The sequence below is a fragment of the Monosiga brevicollis genome, genomic scaffold, assembly GCF_000002865.3.
Source record: "Monosiga brevicollis MX1 MONBRscaffold_4 genomic scaffold, whole genome shotgun sequence".
Lineage (NCBI taxonomy): Eukaryota > Choanoflagellata > Craspedida > Salpingoecidae > Monosiga > Monosiga brevicollis.
In genome coordinates, this window is record NW_001865041.1 from 991,878 (window position 1) to 1,013,674 (window position 21,797).

At 54.9% G+C, this 21,797-nt stretch overlaps 3 protein-coding genes across 3 annotated transcripts; 1 reads left to right on the forward strand and 2 right to left on the reverse strand.

Moving 5' to 3' along the window:
* Window positions 1-3,476: 3,476 nt before the first annotated feature.
* On the reverse strand, window positions 3,477-6,450 carry MONBRDRAFT_36177 (uncharacterized protein; the record flags this gene model as incomplete). The annotated part of the gene is made up of 4 exons (XM_001743878.1): window positions 3,477-3,649; window positions 3,729-3,843; window positions 4,229-4,432; window positions 4,579-6,450. The coding sequence occupies 4 exons, from the start codon at window positions 6,448-6,450 to the stop codon at window positions 3,525-3,527; spliced, it is 2,316 nt and encodes a 771-aa protein (XP_001743930.1). The 3' UTR covers window positions 3,477-3,524.
* A 319-nt stretch (window positions 6,451-6,769) lies between these two features.
* Window positions 6,770-7,304, forward strand: MONBRDRAFT_15252 (uncharacterized protein; the record flags this gene model as incomplete). Its single annotated transcript, XM_001743631.1, has 3 exons — window positions 6,770-6,877; window positions 7,043-7,138; window positions 7,227-7,304. The coding sequence occupies 3 exons, from the start codon at window positions 6,770-6,772 to the stop codon at window positions 7,302-7,304; spliced, it is 282 nt and encodes a 93-aa protein (XP_001743683.1).
* Window positions 7,305-8,097: 793 nt separating this feature from the next.
* On the reverse strand, window positions 8,098-21,297 carry MONBRDRAFT_15298 (uncharacterized protein; the record flags this gene model as incomplete). The annotated part of the gene is made up of 9 exons (XM_001743879.1): window positions 8,098-8,419; window positions 8,534-15,926; window positions 16,123-16,299; window positions 16,472-18,647; window positions 18,803-20,279; window positions 20,359-20,477; window positions 20,592-20,807; window positions 20,868-20,951; window positions 21,049-21,297. Coding segments are annotated over 9 exons (12,213 nt in total), but the record flags the coding sequence as incomplete, so codon positions are not given.
* Window positions 21,298-21,797: the final 500 nt, after the last annotated feature.

Genomic DNA, 21,797 nt, shown 5'->3' on the forward strand with positions numbered 1-21,797 from the left:
CGCACATCAATCCACTCTGCGCCGGCATCCCCAGAAATGCGACCCATGTCCTCACCTTCCTCGCCCGTACCCTGGGAAAACGCCAAGCCAACGGAAGCGAGCTCGATTCCACCACGCCGCCGGTCGCCACCGCCCCGTGCAGGTCCACGCTCGCCTCGCCTTTGGCGTCAACGCTCACTTGACGCTTGGAATCGTTCTGACGGACTGACCGCCGCCTTGGCTGAATCACAGCGTCACGATGACGAAGGTTCAGACCTTGAACACAGTCCCGTAAAGCTTGACCCACGCCTTCTCTTGCGCAGTGGCATCTCTCCTGTGCTCCAAGATCAACAATAGTTCGCGAGCTCTTGCAAAACCACAAACGGTGTTCTTTTCTCTCTCGCCTCTCATACAATACGATGACATTTCTGTGCTTGCATGTTCGTGATCGCAGGCGCAAGCAAGCATGCAGTATCGAAAGATTTCTATTGATAATTGAACAAAATTGGGACCAAATCAATTCATTCTGTTTTCAACGGATAAAGCCTTTACTATGGCAGTTTTGTGTGTGTGTGTGTGTGTGTGTGTGTGTGTGTGTGTGTGTGTGTGTGTGTCGCTTCGAGCATTTTTGCATGCACCGCAAGCTTTTCAACAGACACAGGCAACGCGCCGTTCCCCAAGCGAGCCTGCGAGCAAAACTAGCGGTCGCACCATTGGTTGTCACCTTCACCTTTGTTGTGCAAATGCAACGCCTCTAAGCAAGAGGATGCCAAGCGATACCACACGGCAGTCCAAACGCGTCGCTGCGCGCGGCATGCCAGATTCGGCCAATCACGTATGCTCACGCCGTAGCGTTCTCGGCAATTCCGAAGTGGCTTGACTTGCGTTTGCCTGCGCCTTTGCCCATGTCCCCGATAGGCCCGTTTGGAGCAGCGCGCCTCCTCAACAACAAGCAACGGTGGTTCCACTGAGGACCGGGCGACCAAGGTAAATGCACGTCTTCATATCACAAGCTCTCGCTGCTTCGCTGATCGATCACTTCTGTATTCGCTACACTCCTTGACACTCAGAGCGCGGACCTGCGCGACGAGGATATGCATGGCCTTGATCTCCTCGCTTCAGCAGCGCCCGCCCGTCTACAGCGCGTACCTGGTATGCCATCGCCACGCAAACTTCAACCCGTGATAGTGTGACCAGGCCGGGAGCCAGCGCTGTATCCAAAGTGAGAGCTGCAATTAGAAACCATGCCTTATTCGACCATTTGAAATCTTGGGCGGCGTAGAGGATGAAGATGACGAGGACAATGCTCAGGCCAAGAAGGCTCTCCTCATTCAATGCAGCAACTGCTCGCGTACGTGACTCGTATGTGTAACCCACAGCACTTGGAAAGATGCCAAAGCAACCACGCAACGCCAAAGTCGACGCTGGCAACCTTGCGCTCCGCTAGCATACCTGACCCGTCCGTTTATGCACCGAATGAACTGGCACCTGGCTACAGGGAAGGTGGATGGCACGAGCTTGGGTTTTGATGGCGCGATGGTCAGCAAGATCCGAAGTTTGAAGCAGTGGGAGTGCCCGCAATGCGCCTTGGACACACAGATTCGACAACAGACAACCAGCAAGCGACCAGCTGCCCGTCGCCGTAGCCGAAAAAACGGTCCCTCTTCCTCCCAGGATGCGGCCATGTTTGTGGACGAAGCTGCATCGGCACTTCTATCCATGTCCCATGGTTCTAAGAAAGGCAATTCGGAAGATGCCGAGCCGCGATCGAAGAGAGCGGCACGGGACCATGCACGCAAGGCTGCGGCGCAGCTACCAGCAGAGGTTGCTGCCCCTTCAAATGGGGAGGGCGACGAGCCCAACTCCACACAGTGCTTCAACGGGGTGTGTGGCCTGCGTGGCCCGCTTGAACTGTGCATAGCTCTTGTTCTTGAGACGCCGTTTGCGCATTGTCATTAACTTTGTTATCTTTGACGTGATACCTCCTCTCTATTGTAGTTGCTGGTTGGCCAACAGGTGGTGATCTGTCGCTGTGCCAATGCCAGCCGCTCGGACATCACACTGCGCCGGGCTGAGCTCGAAGGCTGTCATGGCCGAGTGGTCAACATTCCCAACTACCCGTGCACGTGGATTGGTGTGCGGCTATCGACTACTGGCGAGACCATTAAAGTTCGCAGCTCGAACTTTCGCATCGTCACGGGCGATGCGGCAGCATCGGTGCCGGTTCAAACGGACCGCATGCGCAAGTCACTCCTTTTCAACAACTTGGGCCCGGGACAACGCGTCCTGGTTACATACCACTCCAAATACAAGCCACGCTCTGACTGGCCCATTCATGCTACCATTACCAACCAAACACCTTCCTTTCCTTGGTATGTGCTCTAGCGTCGCTGCATACGCCTGATATGCGCAAAGCTGCTATCCGATCAGATTTCTCACCCTACTTGCTTGGACCTGGGTCGCTGCTGGTAGCACCTGGCTGACAGTCAAGGTGGACGAGGACGGAGCCATTCTGAAAGTGCGCACCTCTCAAATAGCGCGCTCTTTGGATGAGGCTCAGCAAGTCATGCTGGCCGGAAAAGGTACCAGAAAAGCCTCGAGCCAGGGGTCTACCCAGGATTCAAAGGCGACCACTTTACCTGATCGTTCGGTCACGACAAACACTACGACCAGTGTTCCAAAAGCGGCCACCTCACAAAGTGTGCAACCTGCGGCCAACGCTCCGACGATGGCCGACAGCGCCATCGCGCCCAAAACGGGCACCATTGGCGTGGCACCCCAGATTGTGCATCCGGTGCCGCTTGGCAGCTATCAAAGCCCCGCTGCCTACTTGAATGCGGCTCGTGACCTGAACTCAAAAGAACTTGGAAGTGAACGGGCTGGTGCACCAGAGCAGCCCATCTCGCTGCGTGTTCCCACGGCACGCAACATCATGAGCACAGAAGACGTGGGGTCGCCCGCCTTTAGCGGGCCCGAGCCCGTTGTGGCTGCACCAGCCACCTCTGTTCAACCGCCTGCGGTACCAACCTCCGCTGAGGACACCGTCAGGCTCAGCAAGGCGTTGCTCCTACCACATTAATTTGTGTGGATGAGCAAAGTAACGAATTGTTTGTCCTCCCAAATTTGACTGGAAAAATAATGCGGACGGGGATGCGGATGTTTATTACTATGGCAGAAATTTATTTTGGTGCATTTCCAAAACAGTAACAAGTTGGGAAGCTGGAATGCGGTCTGTAGTTGTTTCACTTGTCAAATCGCCTCATTATTTGAAAGAAAAAAAAAAATTACATGGTTATTATGGTATCCACGATGCGCCCACGGTGCTTGCGATGTAGACCACTCCAAACTCTGAGACACTGACACCAACGCAAGTTTTCTGACGGATGGAATGGAAATGAACCGTATAAAACACAGCGCAATTGTCTCACATGTCGATATTATTATTATCACGCTGCTGTTCTTTGCGACAAAGTCGATTGCGACAAGAAGGATTTGGTAGATGCGTTTGATCGATTGAAAATCAAGTCATAATCCCGGCAACAACTTTAGCGACATTTGAGTGTCACGTGCACCAAGTTACTCAAAGCGAATTGATGTGACATGAATGGCTCCAGGAGAGCTGCATCCACTCTGCTGGGTGTCAGCTGCATGGAGAGCTTGAGGGCCAGTTCTGTTGAGCGAGTGCAAATGATAGTCAGGACACCCAGGGCAGCCAGCATGGCAGGTGCGCAAGATGGTTCACAACTCACTTTTGGCGCGAATGGCAAAGCTCATGTCAATGGCACCCTCCACAAGACCATCTTGTGTGACGGCCGCCATGTCACTCAACAGATATCGATGTTGGTGGCCGTCGGGCGTTGTAATCTAGCGTGCGCAAAGCAAGAGCAGGGCAACAAATATCCACGGGTGTTTAGCCATGTTGCGCTCGTCGTCGATTTGGCGATCCAGTCACAATATCTAAGGAGCTGCTCACCAGGAGGTTATACAGATCAAGCTGGGCGGTGGGCAAGTTGCAGGTGAAGCTGATGCAAATGGGGTTGCCCGGAATGTAATGATATGTCTATGTCATCGGAACCCAATGTGCATACACAAGGCCATGCAGCCATGAGCGGGCAAGGATCAGCGAGGCACTAGTCAATGGCAAAGATGGCTGCGATCGCATTCATGTAAAATCGCCTCACCTTAGCCCCTTGGATTGACATTGAGGCACCCAGATATGGCGGCCATGAAGTCAGCTTTAAAGTCTCACCAACTTGATCCAGAGCCGGGCCAAGCGCCGACCTATTGTGGTGTTGCGAAAAATGACATTGACCGAGTTTGTGAGACAAATGATGCGAGGCTTTTGCCATGATTGAGGAAGGGCGACAGACCTGTTCTCGACAGCCATGGCAGCAGAACGCAGTGCAGCGCAGGCAGGCTCCGATTCGGACGAGTACGCGAAGGATGCGAGGAGCTGCCAAGTCAGTCGATAGAAGTCACTGGTGGCAGCCTACTCAGTCAGTTGTTATGCATGATTGTGAGCAAAACTGAGAGGGGAATGACGGCAGCTTGACACGCAAGATGCGTGGAACATGATGTGCTGGCTCTTCTACAACATACCTCGCCTTGCAGAACATCCGCCAGGCAGCCTTGCCACTGCCACAAAGCTGCAATAAAACTGCCCGCCCGAGGAAGTCCATGGCCCAGCATATTTGCAATGAACGCCCTGGCTGTCACGTGACAACCTCGGCGCAAGAGGTGCAAACAGCGGCACCAAGATCGGAGATCAGGCAAGCCAGCCTGCTGTGCCGATAGCGTCATGGTGTTGTCCGCCGTGGTGGCAAAGGCTTGCCCGTTTTGTAGAAACAGCTTACGGATGTGTCGATCCATGAACGAAGGTAGGTGGGCGCGGATGGAGCTGGCTTGAGTCAAAGCTCCACACACAATGGCAACTGCCAAGGCGTAACGAGCATCACCGCAATCCGGTTCCATGGGCTCGAAATGCTCGCTCCAGTGAAAGAGGGCTCGGACCAGGGGCTCACCCCAGTCTGCATGGTGGCGACCAAGACAGTGGCCCGCACTCAGAATGGTCGACCGGCTGTCGCTGTTGCGTTGAAGCAGGCTTGACAGTTGGTTGTAGGCCACCTGCAGCAATTGCACGTTCGCCAGCTGGCAGGTCTTGAATAACGCCAGCACTTGGCAGCGCACTTCGATATGTGCATCGGCACAAACGGCTGGCAAAAGCTCAACGTGTTCGTCATGCATCACAAAGTTCGGACCCAAAGCCGCCAGCACCTGCAGCGCTCGTGCTCGCACTGAGACGATTTCGTCGTTGACGACGGTGATGACACAGTCGAGGGCTTCCTGGGCCAGTACCGGTAGGCGCATGCTATGCGCCTCGATCGCTGCAAGGCAGGCAAGGCGCACATGCTGGTCTTCATCATCTAGGCCTTGAATGAAGCTGCCATCACAGCCACCGATATCAAACTGTTGATCAAGCGTACTGCGGGCACTATTGGTGCTCGTGCCTGGTTTGCGAGGTGCCTGCTGCAATGCTCCCGCCGTGGTAGTCAAGGCAGCAGCCTGGCCATGGTCGGATTCGCGTCCTCGACGCAAAGCCTCAGACGATGGTCCCTGCCCATCGCCATCGCCGCCAGCTGAGCCTCCGGCCTCGGCCGCCTCATGTCGCGTGCGAGCACGTTGCAGCACCGACTGCTTTTCGCGGAGGTTGCTGATGAGTTGGCGGTCCAAGCACCGCCGCACCCAGCTTACTCTGACATGACGCATGTGTGCCACAACAGAAAACGCACGTTGTCGAAGATGACGATCGGGGTCGCGGGCCACACGGCACGCTCTCAAAAAGGCCTCGAGCCGATGATTGACCTTGGTGCCAGCTCCTTCAGATGCCTGCTGAGCATCAGCCAAGCAAGGCAGGAGATCCAGAGCGCTGCGCCGCACGGCAGCATGATGGTCCTCGATTGCCGCACCCACGGTATCCCAGCAATCGGGCCAAGACGCTTCCAGCATTTCAGGGCTGGCCTGGAGCGCTTGATGGAGGCGCTGGAGCGCAGTGGCTCGCACGCGTGCATCTGGGTCAGCTCTAGCCAAAACACACAAGAGCTGGGGTTGAAGCTGCTCCACAGGCTGAGACAAAAGACTTTGGCGACGCAATCGCGGGTCACGGGAACGCATACAAGCTGCTGGTGCGAGTCGCGTACTGTCGAGCCAAGGATGGTTCTGCAGCAGGTGTGAGCGCAGCCGTGCCCGGCGCTGAGTGTTTTCTGAGGTATGGTGTGCCTTGGCACCAGCTGATTCAGCAGCCACAGCAGTGCTGTGTGTTGGTGCCGGTAGGCCAGCGGCTTGGGCGCTGGGAGGCACTGAATCCGAGCTGAGCCGAGCAGTACCAGGTCTGCTAATGCTGGAACGTGTTCCATCCTGCGCCAATGGTTCATGTTTGACCCGTTTCAAGGGCGGGCCCGCGGCGGCAGCCATGGGCCTGGGTCTATAAAATCAACAACAACAACAACAACAACAACCAACAACAACAACCCAACAAAAAACAAGGTAGAAGGACTTTCGCTTCTATTACCCTAGCCCGGCAAACCGGCGACAACACAGCAACCGTCACTCGATGGCTCTCAACAAAGTCCGAGTGCAGCCATCCAAACATCGAGCCAAATGAGAGCGCAAAAGAGAAAGGCGCTCGGGCTGCTACCAAATGGTATTACATTCAAGACAAAGAAACTGATGATTTTACTCGTTCGTGTGGTTGTGTGTGTGTGCGCGAAGCAGATCAACTCAATCGTTCGCGATGGACGGCCGCTCGGTGGAGGAGCCCCTGGACCTTGTACGCCTCTCCCTCGAGGAGAAGGTGCTGGTTAAGATGCGTGGTGATCGTCAGCTTGAGGGCACGCTTCATGTAAGCTCGCATCTCCGTCCTTTGGCCTATGCCTGCGCGCGGTGGGCGAACCAGTTGATCTAATGTTGCGCAGAGCAGAGCTGGTCTTGCCCATCTTGGATGTTTGTGCCCCTTTGTCCAGCGATGCTTGCGCCTGACCATTTCTGCTGCTGCCTTACTGCCTAGGCGTATGATCAGCACATGAACATGGTCTTGAGCAACGTCGTCGAAACGCTGGCCACCGTCGATGTGGATGATGAGACAGGCGAGGAGCTGGTCAAGGTGAGCCCCAGATGAAAGATACGGGCGCGCCCACGTCGTTCGGCTCATCGTGCTCACATGAGCTCTTTGTTCTCATGTTTCATCACAGACTGCCAAAAGGGTGCTGCCCATGCTGTATGTGCGTGGTGATGGTGTTATCTTGGTGGCACCACCCCATCGTGCTTGAGTCATCGGCCGCCAAGCGGTCTCTATTCTCCCTCTCAACCGCGCCACCCTTTTCGAGTCAAAAGAGGTCATGGGCCCGTGAACAACTTCTGCTTGAGATTCAAGCAATGTCAATGACCAGAGCTTCGTAGACCCGAACTTGCTACCTTGACGTTGTTTGCTTGGCTTGGGCCCTTCATTTACTGTCAACTCTGTTCTGATGTGCACGCTGCTCGCTCGTTTGTGGCTTGACTCGAATTCGCCGGTTTACCACGTGAACAATGTTCATGATGGAGTTGTTGCACAAAATGTCTTGCTGAAGGCAAGGGGGCGTGGCATTGAGTATGACTTTCATATGAGATGCCGTCAACCCTCCTCACGTCTACGATCTAGCCACCTAGCTTGCACGGTGTCACTGTGGATCTAGCCTATTGCGTTGATGTGCCTGCCTCGACCTGGATTCCTACGTCCCCATCAAATTCACATGCCAAAGTTCATCTTCTTCTCTCGTCTCACATACATGGCATGGTGTGTATTCTGTGGTCAGATTCATCTTTGAATTAACATCAGATATCCACATACAACAAAAACGTATATCCGCACGGATGGACACAAGTTTGCTCATTTACCACGTCGTACATCGTAGAGTGCACACCAACACGCATGCGACGCACGTCACGCACACTTACACACACACACATGTAAAAGGGATAAACAACCCGTTGAAAAACAATGCAATCAATCCCCGGCAGGCGACCCAGGTAAGCATCAATACACGGGATAGTCTCTCATGCCTGCGTGACAACTACACGCGTCTAGTAGTCCAAGGCACAAATGAGTGCAACGGCGCGTTTGATCCAGTGGGCTTGAGGTAGCTTGGAAGGCACCTCGATAGGTAACACAAAATTCGTGCTATGCCCCGTTGTCGACAAAGTACCCGCTCGCTGCAGCGTCTTGTAGCACGGGCAGACATACACGCCTTCCTGCGGCACGGGACGATCGCTCACGGGCCGCAACCAAAGCGGTGGCATGCTCGTGTAGAGCTCCTTGGGTCGAGATTCAGCCAAGGCTGCTTGCTCCGGGTCATAGCGCGCGCCCTCCAAAAACAGGCCGTAGATATAGCAGCCGTCCTCAGGCCTATAAGATTTTTAAAGGAAACAAACAAAAAAGGCAGGGTCGTGAGAGGTTACCATGACTCGCGCATAACAAGAAACACACGCGAAAAGGGCAAGCATGACTTGATCAACGTACCGAGCCTTAATGTCATCATGAGTGCGCTTCAAGACCTGAAAGTCAAAGCTGAGCGTATCAATGGAGACGACGTGCTTGCGGGCAAAGTTTTGTAGCGTGCCTGTTAAGAAGGCTTGTGGGAAATAAAAGCCCGAGATCCAGAACGTGGCCGGCATGCCCTCTTCAATCCACGTTTGAATAAACTCCACGCGCGCCAACAGGTCCACCACCCAGGCTGCCAAAGGCTTGAGCGACGGATAAGCCTTGGCCGACCACATGTCCGGCACCTTATTGACAAAGAGGCTATTTGCCATTCGCTCCAGCTCTTCACTCATGACCACCAAACCCTTGAGAGCCTTGAGCACGTCTCCCAGTGAGCCGTGCATGGCTTCAAGCAGCTTGTTGAAGCGGATGGCCTCCTGAATTAGGACTGTGTTCATGGATTCCTCATAGCGCACTGGATGCAATTCCTGGACTCGCTCGAGATCGAATGGCTTTGGGCAACGCTGCAGGATATCCGACGCGACCTCTTCAATGACTTTGTCACGGTTCGAAGTACCGCCTGAAGCCCCACCGCCACCACCGCCGGTAGCCAACAGGGCTCCAAGAAGACTGCTGGTTTCCTGATTGGCAAAGGCAATGTTGGCATTCTCATGCAGGCCAAAAATCTCAGGGGTGTCGTTGATGGGCAGTTGTCGAATGTGTGCCAAGTAACCCTCGTAGTCAGTGGGGGCTGCTTGTTGGTACACACCGGATGGCGAGAACGCATGATCATCCTTCAGCACGTTCGGGTTGTAAAAGTCTTCAAGAATGGTCATCTGGCAACGACGATCCCAGTCATCCGTCACGCGACCACCGTAATTGATTTGGCCGGCCGTATATGTCAGCACTTTGTAGGGCGGCGCATCATAGTCGTCCAGGAACATGCACAACTGCGTCATGCAAATGGCCAAGTCACTCTTCGTGTATGGGTAGCGAATGTTGAAGCCGAGCGAGCCAAACTTGCGACGCTCCAGAATCACACCGTGGAACAGGCAGAGCGAGAAGAGTAGCATTTTGAACTCGCGCTCCTTGCTGCAACGCTGCAGGTAATCATCATTGAAGCCATCAAAGGCCTCCAGGAGGTTGGCCTTGATGCCGCGTGGTGGCTCAACGGTCATCTTGCTACTGTTTTGCAACACAGCGACCGGAAATTTGGGGCTAGGAATCGAGGTCAGCCACAGGCGAAAGTCCTTGTGCACCTTGTCGCGATCGATATTCTCGATCAACCGCTCAAGGGTCGGCATCCACGAGGGTGCCAAGTGGCAATTCTGGAAGAACACCCAGGTACCGCGCTCGCAGGCAGCATGGAACATGGCCTCGGCACGAGGGCCTTGGCCTTGACCCAAGGAGATTGACGCCAGCTTCTTGTTGAATTTCATTTCCTCAGCAAATTTGTACAAGTCGGCCGCTGGGTCCGTCCCGGGGGATAGCACAAAGACCAGAGGCGTGTTATTGGACGAGTCTGGGAACACCATCGACAAGTTGGTCGTTTGCGGTTCGATGAAGCGCTGACCCAAGTGATTGGCAACATAGTCCTGCATCATGGGCGCAAGCTTATCAAAGCGCAGGCAGCGCATGACCAAGATCTTTTGGAAGGCGTCCAGACGCGTTGCCCAAGGCTCGGGAAAGTCCTCCTTGTGTGGCTCGGCGCTATCGAAGATGACGCGAAAGGCCGCAGCGTGTTCCCCAAAGGACTCTGCAAAGCCCTCAAAGGCTGGCAGAGTCGAAAGAAGCCGCAGCTCCTGCCAGGCCCGATCGTTCAGCCAGGTTGCGGCTGGGTTGGGGGCTTCGTCGGGGATGGCTGAGCTGCCGGCCACCAGGAAGCGCCACTCATCGCCATCAATCTTGCCCTGCTCGATGAGGATGCGCGCGCACAGCAAGAAAGAGAAGAGAAGCTTGTGCCGCTCAAAGAGGGAGCGGCAGACGCTGGTGTACAAACTGAACGTGAAGAACTCGTTGATATTGTGGATGCGTTCCTCAAGGCTATCAGCGGGCGAGGACTTGCGAATGCCGGCCAGAAAGAGCTCACGGAACCAGCCCAGCGAGTACTGGTACATGGGGTCGATATGCGCCAGGTCCGTGGTGCAGAAGAAGAGGAGTTGCGTGCGACGGGCCACTGGCACGTATTTGCTTCGTGTCTCGTCAATGTCTTTCTCCGTCTCCTCGGCCACTTTGACCTTGGCCGAAATCTCTTGAGACTTGGCTTTGGAGGCATCCAGCGTGTTGATCAGCTCCTCGTCATCGACTGGCGAGCCCGTAGACTCGCTGAGCATCGTTAGGATGCGACCCTCAATGTCAGCCAGCTCCTGCTTCATCTTGGCGTTCTGAAAGATGAGAGCCGTTTTGGCCTCCTCCAAGTCAGGACGCTCCTCAGCAACGACGAGCCCCAACATTTGATCCTCCAGGCCCGATGGCGAGAGCGTGAAATTCACCAGCGTCACCTTGGTGGACACCTCGGGCGTATAGGTCGGATTAGGAAGCTTTGTGGTGATGTAAAACTTGAATTCATCGTGATAAGGGACGACAGAATCACCCAGCTTGATGACCAGTCCGCCGGCTTGTTTGTACGTTTGCCGAAGCAGGATGGGCTCAAGGGCAGGGTCAAGCTCCTCCCCCACGTTCTCAAGCAGGCATGGACTTCCAAAGCGGACCGCATTTTCGAGACTGCGAAGCAGGTCACGGTCTGTCAGCTTCATCACCACCAACTTGTCGGCCTCCATCTCGCGAATCCACTTGTTCGCTTGGCCCTGCGGATCAATGAAGAGTGGCCAGCGCTCGGCATACTTGACAACGCACGCGTTGGCAACGGACATGGAATCCTTGGGAAGGCCATACAGCTGCCAATCACGAATCTCAAGGGGATCGCTCAGCGTCGATACAAGTGAGGCCTGCGGCGTGCACGGCACGTTGGCTGCCGCAAGCATGCCGTGCCAGTCGGCGCACATACGCGCACGGAACTCCTCGGTAAAGGGACCCAGGTACGCGACGGTACCCGCCGAAATCACAATGTCACCAACAACATTGTGGATGAGCTGGTCAAAGCGCTCGACCGACTCCTTCCAGCGCACTTTCTCATCGCCCAGCAGGAAAATGAGCTTCTCAGCGCGCTGGAGCTTAAGGCCGCACTCTTCGGCCTTGTCCTCGAGCTGTTTCTTCTTGGCGACCATGGCTGCAAACTTTGCTTCCATGTCGGCAATGCGATCGTTGACCTCCTTGAGCCGTGCTTTGGCATCGTTGAGCTGCTGCATCGTAATCTCGAGGTCAGCCTTGGCCTCAGCGAGACGTTGACGCTTTGGCTCGACATTCTTGGCCACGTGGTGATACTTGTGCATGGCTCGCACCCACTTGCAAATGGAGGTACAGGCTTTGGAGACCTTTTCAATGGCCGCCGGCGTGAAATTCTCATTTTCAATGTAGGGCTCAATCTTTTGAATCACCTTTTCCGGGATGTTGTCCTTATCAAAGTTGAACAGGCTGTCCAAAAACTTTTGCGGGTCCTTGAGGAGGGGGCCAGACACGGACCAGTAGTCGTCCACTTTCTGCCCTGGCTTGTCCCCTGCCACCTTCTTGGGCTTGACGCCCTGCATGATGCATACGGTCTCCATGACCAGCCGAACGCCTGCCGGTGGGTTGGACATGGCTTTCACCTCGGTCACATCACCCTTGTTCAGTGACTTGAGACTGGTAACGGCAGCATCGAGTGCTGGCAGCGCCTCGTCCAAATCGCGCTGGGCATCGTCGGCAATTTCTTGGGTCGTTTGAGCCTTGACGTTGGCCTCAGCCTCCTCCTTGCCAACCTGTTCAGCAGTAACCTGGGCAACCTCCTTGTCTGCGGCAATTTGCACCATGGTCGCCTCGGTCTCCCGCTGCGCCTCCTTGAGCATGGGCTGCATCTCAGTGAGTTCGGCTTGGAGGTCAGCTACTTCTTGCGCGGCAGATAAAAGCTTTTCCAGACCGGTGGCCATACGCGCGCGTTGTTGATTCAAGTCAGACTTCTTCCGACCCAGCAGCTTGCGGAAAATGGTAAGCAGTGTGAGGTAGGAGGTGGGTGTGACGTAGTTCTTGCGGCCCAGGCGCGCCAGGAAATCGTCCGAAGCACCAATTACCGACTGCTGTAGTTGGACGCAGCAAGTCACCAGACCTCGAACAAGCTCGGCGTTGTCATTCAGTTCCGGGAGGTCATTCATGAATGTCAGGGCAACGGACTCGAGGGCCTCGTCCGGCCAGCTGCTAAACCAGTCAATGGTGCAACAGTTGACGAGGGCAGGAAACTGACGAAGCCGGGCACGGAAGATCTCGCCAATGGGCGACATGCAAATCACACAGTGGATGTTTTGGCGCACGCGGTTGCAGTAGGCTGAGAACAGATTGGACTTGGTTGGCGGCAGACCTGCGGCCTGCACGTCAGCCTTCATGGCCACCATGATCTCGTCGCGCTCAGCAGAATCATAAATGCCTGGAACGTCGCCGCTGTTGAGAATGTTGTTGATGTCTTCCAGGAACGACTCGGCCTTGATCTGAGTATCAGAGAAAAGGAAGACGACCTGCTGATTCTCTAGCCCGGCCTTCTTCAACACCGTCTTCAGATCCTCGCGCCACTCAGCCACTCCGTAGTTCTTTGAGAGTTCGATCTGGAAGCACTCAAACTCGGCCATTGAGGCAGCCAGACGCGTCATGCTCTGGCGGCCAGAGCCTCCCACGCCAAGACAAAGCGCATTCCCCAGAGGCTGGCGGATAATCCGCGCAATACGACAGGCGTGCCCAATGGCATCCTGAAACAGTACCAAGTTCATCTTGGCTGTTGCATTAATCGTGTTGTAGTCATCAAGGGCTTCCTCTAACACAGCCTTGATCTTCTGCGGATCCTCCAGCCGGCTATATTTCTTCGCCTCGCCACCGCTCGTGTCAAGAAAGTCACCAAAAAGCAGAGGCTCTGACGGAATGCAGTCTGCCAAATTGGTTTGGAAGCGCGCATCCACGCAGCGTGACAACAAGTCATTGAACCACGCACGATCCTCATCGTTGATGAGGCGGTCGCGGAAAACGCGGCGACACTCGTGGGTCCACAAGCGAATGACATCATCGCGCTCCCGCAAAGAGCCAATGTCGCACATGAGCATGCCTTGAAACACTTTGGAGAGGTCACGCAGGTTGAACGTGTAGTGGACCTTGGCTGGAGTAGGGAGCAACTCACGCGTGATCGTGTTGTAGACCTCGATTGTCGCTTGCACAAAGGTGGTGCTTAAGCTGGCCAAGTCTTCCTTTTGGCGCAAATACGCCCCAAGAATGGGCGAGAAGATGGTGGCTTTGCTGGTATCGCTGAGCTCGGTGAAGGCAACAAAGTTGAAGTGGCGAGTCAGGCGCTGGGTGATGGGGTTGCGACCACCACCCGGTGGGCCCATTGCACAAGCAAAGGTCACGTCGATGAGCTTCTTGAACGCGCCAACGTTCTTTCGGTCGTACCAACCTCCGTGATCCATCCACTGTCGCAGAAGTTCGATAGGAGGCTGGGCCCCATACTCCTCTTTGGCTGGCATGTTCAGATCATCGACCATGAAAACAAACTTCTTGCCCAACGGCGGTCCAAAAATACCCTTGCGGCGCTTGTCAAGCTTGGCATCAATCATATCTTGTGTCTGATTTGCCGAGGTCCGGGCAGAGAAGGAGATGCTGTGGGTGACAAACTGCTGGGGCATCTCCCGCAGCAGTTTATTGGCCATGGTCAGCGTCTTGGCCGTGCCGGTGGGTCCCACGCCAAGAACCGGCTTGCTGTTGCTGACGAGCTTTTCCACCACCCACGAGTAGCGAACCGTATCCAGGGTAGGCACAAAGATGGTGTTGAACTGGCTGCTCGGGTTCACAATAAAGTCACCCAGCGAGTCGACCCAACGCTTCCAACCAATAGGTACCGGTGATTCGGATTCCTCCTCTTCGCTGGCTTCGTCAAAGCTACCATCGTCAATCAGTTGATACTCAAAGACGGTGAGACCTTCGGGAAACGGCATTTTCACCTTGTGCTCCGCCATCTTTTGACGCAGCCAGCCATCAAACTTGGTACGGCCTTCATCGTCACAGGTTGCACCGACGGACCACACGAGTGCGATGAAAAACCAGCCCTCAATCATGTCTGGCAGCGCGGTCAAGCGGCGAGCTGGGATGCGGTAACCATCTCGCTCAACATACGGGGCGAATAGACAATCTAGCAGCTTCATGAGACCGGTAGCCAGCTGACTGTCGACCGTCTGCACAATCTCACGAGTGGAGCGCCGAACGAAATGAATGGCGTCCTCCATGTATGTGTCAAAGAGCATTTGCAGCGTGGTGGCATGGGGCTGGATGAGTTGCGGAAGGCTTGATTCAAGCCAAGAGGTCACAAACGGCTCGAGTCCCAGAATAGAGGGCTCCAAGTAGACCATGCCGCAGCGTGACACGGTGGCAGGCGAGGCCACCACCAGGTCCTCAACTTCGAAAATCATTCGCATTTCCGGGGTCAGAGCGATAATCTCACCCGACGCCAGGCAAAGCTTCTTGTTGTCATCGAGCACAGTGTTCATGTTCTCAATCCAGATGGCGTCCACAGGGCCATCAAAGAGGAACCATTTTTCATCCTCGGTGTTGGCTGCAACACCCCGACGAATGAGGGTGCTGAGGATGCCGTCAGTCCATTCGTGTGTCATTTCATCGAAGGCACCGTACAGCTGGCCCATGGTGATGGACTTGGGATTGAGCACAAAATTGTGCACGGGCTGATATACGGAGCCACTGCTTGTGGGCTGGCCCTGCAAGGCAGTCAGGGCGGTGGAAAGGACCTCATAGCAGCGCGTCTTGCCCGAGCCGGTGGGCCCGACAAGCATAAGCCCGTGGCGTACGACAGTCGTCTCGTACAGCTGAATGACCTTTGTCACAAAGTTGTCGACGGGTTGCAGGTGATGGGTGGCGCAGGCCTCACGGATCGCCACGTCCAGGGCACCGTAGTCCACCTCCGGAATTTGAGTGCGCGGGAACAGATCAGATACAATGCCGTTGAAAAGCACGAGGTCGTCAGCCAGAAATTTAGGGACGTTGACTTCTCGGATGGCTCGAAGCACAATGACGTCCTCCTGCATGGTCAGGAAGGCGCGCTTGAGGTTTCCAGCCGCCGAGATGACCGTTTTCACAGCTCGCATGCCAAAGTCATAGTGATCCTGGGATGAGAGTTGCTCCGAGCTTAGCTTGAACACGGTGGTAATCTTCTTTGACAGGGCCTTGGCATCATCAAAACCAAACGAGTAGAGCATGATCTCGGCAATCATAGCATAGTCTGGCACCATCATGGCAACGGGTCGGAACAAGGCTGCCAGATTATCAGGCAATTCAGTGCGACCAGCGTAACCTAAAGCAAAATGCCCAACAGGAATGATTCAGGTCACATTCGTCAAAGCCAAGGTGGACAAACGGATGCATAAGAAAGCCTGGGCAACTCAGTGCCATGTGCCTGCAGGCATAAGCCTGCTGCCATACCCTCCCCACACCACCTCTTTCATGCGTCAAGGCAAAGGGCGACTGTGCGACAGCGCAATTTTACAAACCAGGGTTCATGGTGATAAACGGCGCACAAGTCCACTTGAGGGAGAGATCCACGCCTTCAAACATGAAACGAGTTTCGCGATTTCGCACCGCCTGCTGAATGGTTGCCACCTGTTGTGCCACGACGGACAACACCTCAATGTCGATGCGGTTGAACTCATCGAAACAGGCCCAGGCACCTGGGTTGACAGAGAGTCAACAAAGCAAAGACCACATGAGACGGAACCAGTGCTAAGTAGAATGACATGGTCTGCTTGCCTACCCTCACCCCCCCCCCCCTTCCCCTTCCCAAAGCCGTACGCTCGCTTTGCAGAGGCGGCGATGAGTACACCAAGCGGCAGCGCAACATACCTGCTGAAGCCAAGCCCTTGAAAAATTTGCCCATGGCCATGTAGTCAAGCTGATCAGAGCAGTTGAATACTACACACTGAATAGCCATTGCCTTGGCCAAATCTTTCGTGGTCTCTGTCTTGCCAGTACCCGCCGGACCCGCAGGCGCACCACCGTAGATTAGGGCCAGTGCACCTGTGAGCGTCAAATAGCAACGATCCGTCAAGGGCGTAATGACGAGGCGTCCCGAGTTGCCCAAGTACTCGTAACCGTAGTTGAAGACTGCATTGACCGCCTTGATGTGCAGATCCTCGCCGTGCGGCCGATCGTCCTGTTCCCAGTAGTAGCGAAGCTGGCTGATCCATTCAAAGTCGCTGACACGGGACACACCCTGTGTGCACATGTTGGCCACCACGTCCTTGGCATGGACCTCAATCACGATCAACGCCGAGAGCACCTTGCGTTGAATTTTGGTCAACTTGCCACGCACCAGGGCAACCAGATCAGAAAGCTGCGCGCGCATCTGTTCGGAGTAGTCCTGCAGACCCTGTGCGCCGGCTTGGATCGCCTTTTCCACCTCAGACGTCCAGGTGGTCTGGCAGCCCGCAATCACAATCTGACCCGGCCAAGCAATCACAAAGTCGGTACGCGGCCCGGCATAGTACTGGCCCAATGCCTCTTGCAAGATTTGTCGCAAACTCACAGCCATGACGCGCTCCACTTCCAAAAGCCACTCCTCAACGTTGCCCTTGGGATAAAGATCCTCACGAAAGACCACAGATTCGCCGTCAGCTGATACAAACTCACTCATCTGCAAGTCGTCCTCAAACTTGAGGCGTGCAATGTTATCAAAGCACTTGCGCATGTGCGGCTGAACGGCCGTCGGATCCTTGGTCTGAGACAGGATCTCCAACAACTCATCATCGGACAAAAAGTAGAAGCGAGGAAAGACGCCTCGCTTTGTTTCCAAGTAGGCGCTTAGGCCCTTTTGAACCTGATCCAAGAGCTTGTTGCACTCACGGAATGTCTCAAGCAGCTTTGCGTCAGCGCAAAAGCGCACAATGCCTGGCGTGCGGCGTGCGGCATCCATGGTACGGCGCCACATGGCATCCATTTTCTGATAGCGCTTTGACTCGGTCGGCAGCTGGCGCTGAATATCCTCCGAGGAGAAAATGGGCTCAAGATAGAGCCAGCTTCGTTGGCAGGTGGCCCACTCATCCAACACGTCCTGCGTCACCCGAAGTTTGTTGTCCCAACTGGTGATGCGCTGCTCGAAGGGTTGCTTGAAGGGGGAGAACGACATGGCTTGCGTCATAACAATGTGATCATCAAGAAGCTGGGCGGCCTCCTCCGCACTCTTCATGATGCACGTGCCCGTCTCCTTGTAGTCGATAATTTCCAGGACCAAAGGTTGCCATTCAGCCTCCATTTTATCCAGCGCCTGCTCGATGCCGTATTCCTTGCCGGCAATCTCACCAACACGCGTGATGGTGTCCATGTGTTGTTCGAGCTGAAGTTCCAAAACGCGCTGGAAAGTAAAGCTAGAATCAGGCTTGACATCAAAGCCCACCGCTTCAGACAGCTGCTCCCAGTGTCGCTCGCGCATACCGGGGTTGCGCAATGCTTGGATGAGCGGAACATACGGCTTGAACTCCTCAATCCAGCCCGAGACCGTTTGCGCAATTGCCAGGCAGCCCGGGAGCTCCTTGAACGACTTGCTGCACTTGAGAATGGTCTTGGAAGCGTTGGTGATCTGCACCTCCAGGGCTTCGGGGTCCAGATCAGCAAAGCTATCATTCATCCAGATCTTGTGCGATTTGAGCCACTCGTCGGTTGTGAGCCACAAGTTCTTGAAGGGCTCAAACTCTTTGGCACAGCGATTGAGGTGGTCGTAGTTGGTGACTTGCAGGTTGGAGAGGCGCTCGCGGTTGTTGTACACCTGCGCTTGGGCTTGAGCATCCTTCAGAGCCTTGTGAATTTTGCGGGCCTCGACAGCCACGTGCTCGCATCGGCCAATATCTGTGTGTTGCCCAAAGCTTGCCACCAACATTTGCAGCGAATTGATGTTGTCGGCAAAGTCTTTTGTGTCCGTGTGCAGGTTCTCAATAAAGCGCTCCTCGTCAGCCTTCAAAGAGTCGTAGGTTGACTCGAGCAACTCATGCATCTTCCTGGGCCACGCATAAAGCTGCCAGCGCAACTGTGGAAGGAACCAGTCCAGCCATGTAACAGCCCGCCCACCACAAAGCCAGCAGTCGCATCAAACAGCGAGAATGAGACGAGGAGCCAGCGCAGAAAAAGGCGCAGCAAGCACATGGACAGGCCCCAAGTTGGAGGGGGAGAAAAATCACGTACCGCGAAATCGCCGTCGCTCAAATTTAGCTGAAACTCATCCATGAGCTCCCAATCAGCCAAAGCCTTTTTCACACCGCCTTCTAAGGATTTGACAGTGTCGGGAATGGATTTCATAAACTCGCGCTTGTCGGTCAGGTCTTCGATGCCGTTGACCGGAGTGTACAGCACATTGGCCATCTTCTGAAACTCTTTGTTGGCACTGCTCGCTTGGCCGAGCAACCGTTGCTGGAGCACATCAAGCAGCGAATGTGCCAACTGACGCCGCTTGCCCATCAACTGAGTGCGAATGCCATCACAGCGCACATGGAACATGCCAATGTCGACGCTCAAGGGAATGGAGTCTGCTAGCTTGCGCGCCTCGATTGTGTGCTTTTGACATTCCTTCTTGATGTCGGCTGGGTCCTTTTCATCGGCATTGAAGTTGGCCACGTAGGCTTTGACGTCCAAGTCGATGAGATCGCGAAATCGCTCATACTGGGCGGCGTAATCTACCAAAGGCTTCATACACTCTTGCACGCAGTTTTCCAGAGTCTTGCGCGCCATGAGGATCCAAGGCTCGTTCTTGTGAACCGTATCCAGCTGGGGCGTGCCCACCCAAAACAGGTGGTTCATGATCTGAGCTTCCATGTCAGGCACATTGGCAATGGCCTGCAATCCTTCGAGAAATAGGTTATCGAGATCAGCAGCAAAACGCGCTGGGCTCTCTCGGAACGTCACCACGCCGCCATCACCAACAATCAACTCCATGGCAAAGATAGGACTGCCATCTGGGGCCAAATGCTTGCTGTCGAGGGGATGATCACCCCATGCAGAGGAATCGTGTGCGATGACGCGCGTGCTGGCGCTCTCAACTAGACGAAGCAGCTCCTGGAGTGAGTCAGTGGCAACGGAACGAAGGGCATCTTGCATCATAAGACGGATACCGCAGAAGAACTTGCGGAGCTTGCCATTGTCATAGGCTTGTTGATCACGCTCCTGCAGGTTATACCAGCCTTTGCCCAGGTCTTGAATAGAACGCAAGACCTCATGCCGCGAGCTGGGTGCCCAAGCATTCTTGATGTAGTTGCGCAATTGCTCAAAGGTTTGTCGTTGGATGGTGGAAAACTCATCCATGGTCACGCACTTGTGCAAGTGTGTATTGAAGAGCGGTCGCAACATGAGCTTGTCGCACTCGGCATGCACGCGAATCAATGCCTGGACCACCCGCGGCTCTTGGATAAAGGTGAGCTTCATAATCTGCTCGCGCGCCACTCGAAAATCAAGTCGGTCGCCGAGTTCTTGCAAAGCACGAGTCGTTGACGGCAGCGCGGGCACGTGGCCATTGGGAATCATATTGGCCGATGGCGTCTTGACGCCTTGCAGCAAAAGGTCGTGGCGCTCCTGACGCAGCAAATTGTGCATGAGCATGTTGTTGTTGCACCGATTGTACGCCAGTTGCAAGTCTTGCAAAAGTTCGTGAGTTTGAGCTGGCCGCTTCCTACGGAAAGTAGCGGACGGGAGACAATGAGGAGGAGAATAAAACAACGAAGACAGCCAACACGTTTGCAACGACGCACTTGGCAAGGGGGCCAATCATTCGCAAGACGTTGTCCACAATGGCTGCATCGAGGTCCGTCACGCTGATGCCGGCATCCACCGGCATACAATCCACGGTCAAGTTGTATTGTAGCATGGCCTGCGTCAGCGAAGCGGTGTGACGGGACACGTGCAACGGGATGAGACCACATGGGAACCGCACCGGGCAAGGCATGAGCAGAGCCTTCTGAATAGCCAAAGCTGGTCGGCACACCTCGGTTGCACGGCGCAAGGTGATGGCGGCTGTGATGCGGTTGCAAAAGACTTCGGGATCCTCGGCATGAAACTGCAGGAGGATACGCGGCCGCTTCCATGTGGTAGCGCCTGAATCATGGGCATCGCGGACGTGGAAGACCTGCTTGCTTGCGTCGTAGCTTATCACTCGGCCTTCCATCCATGTCACCTGCGAGCGCCCCGAAAGCAGCAAGCGCTGGTCAGTTGGCGAGCATGATAAGGCACAACCGCATGTCAAGAAAGCTATTGAACCAACCTCGCCCTCGTCGTTGCGCATCAGCGAATACACAGGAACTCCAAGCATTTGCCCTTGCTCGTCGACGCCAAGGCTCACCCATTCCTGAGCAAAGATTAGGCATCAGAACAACGGGACACGCCGGGCGGGAGGATATCAACTCGAGTTTGTCAAAAATGGAGGATAGCCCTGGCCTTCCTACCTCAGGCAAGCGATCATCAAAGTCGTCATCGTCAAAGAATTCGAGAGGAAGAAAGGCATTGTAAGTATCAAGATGTTGTGCCTCCACGCGAAAGGGGCCGGCAGGCAGCAGCTCGTGGTTGGCAATGTCAGCTTCGCTCAAAAGTTCCGCGATCGTTTTGGCAGCAAACTGTCGCTTGCGACGCTCAACCTCAATACGGCGGGGCACAGCCCCCTCGCGCATAGCATACTCTTTCTGCACCTTGGGCTCACGAGAGCGCCGTGTGGTCTGTGCTCAAAGCGATAGCGAACGGGCACAGCATGGCCAGATGCATTAGGCATACACGCAAAGCTCAGGAGGTATGGGCTTGAATCATTGCTAAACAGTTTGCAATGCAGAGGCGAAAATGCATCAGGCACGTACCGAGCTGGGCCGGACAGGCACCTTTCGGGGCTGAAGTTCAGTATCATCTGTAGAAGCTGCTTCATCTGCAAACTGTTTCACTGAGCAACGCGAGAGCGACCACAAAGGCCAATCATGCCATGAGTTGTGTTTTCAGCGCCAGCCCGGACATCAAGCCACACGATGAGTTTGCGCCCTGTAGCCATTGAAGCCATCGCACACGTACCAGAGTTGTGGTACACTTTGTGGCGACCTTGACGAAGCAGCGTGGCTCCCTTGGCCGGCTCGACAGCGCCAGTTTCGGTGTCGACACCGGAATAGAGGCCATACTGTGGCCTTGGTGCAGCCGGTGTGAATGGCCGGTGGCT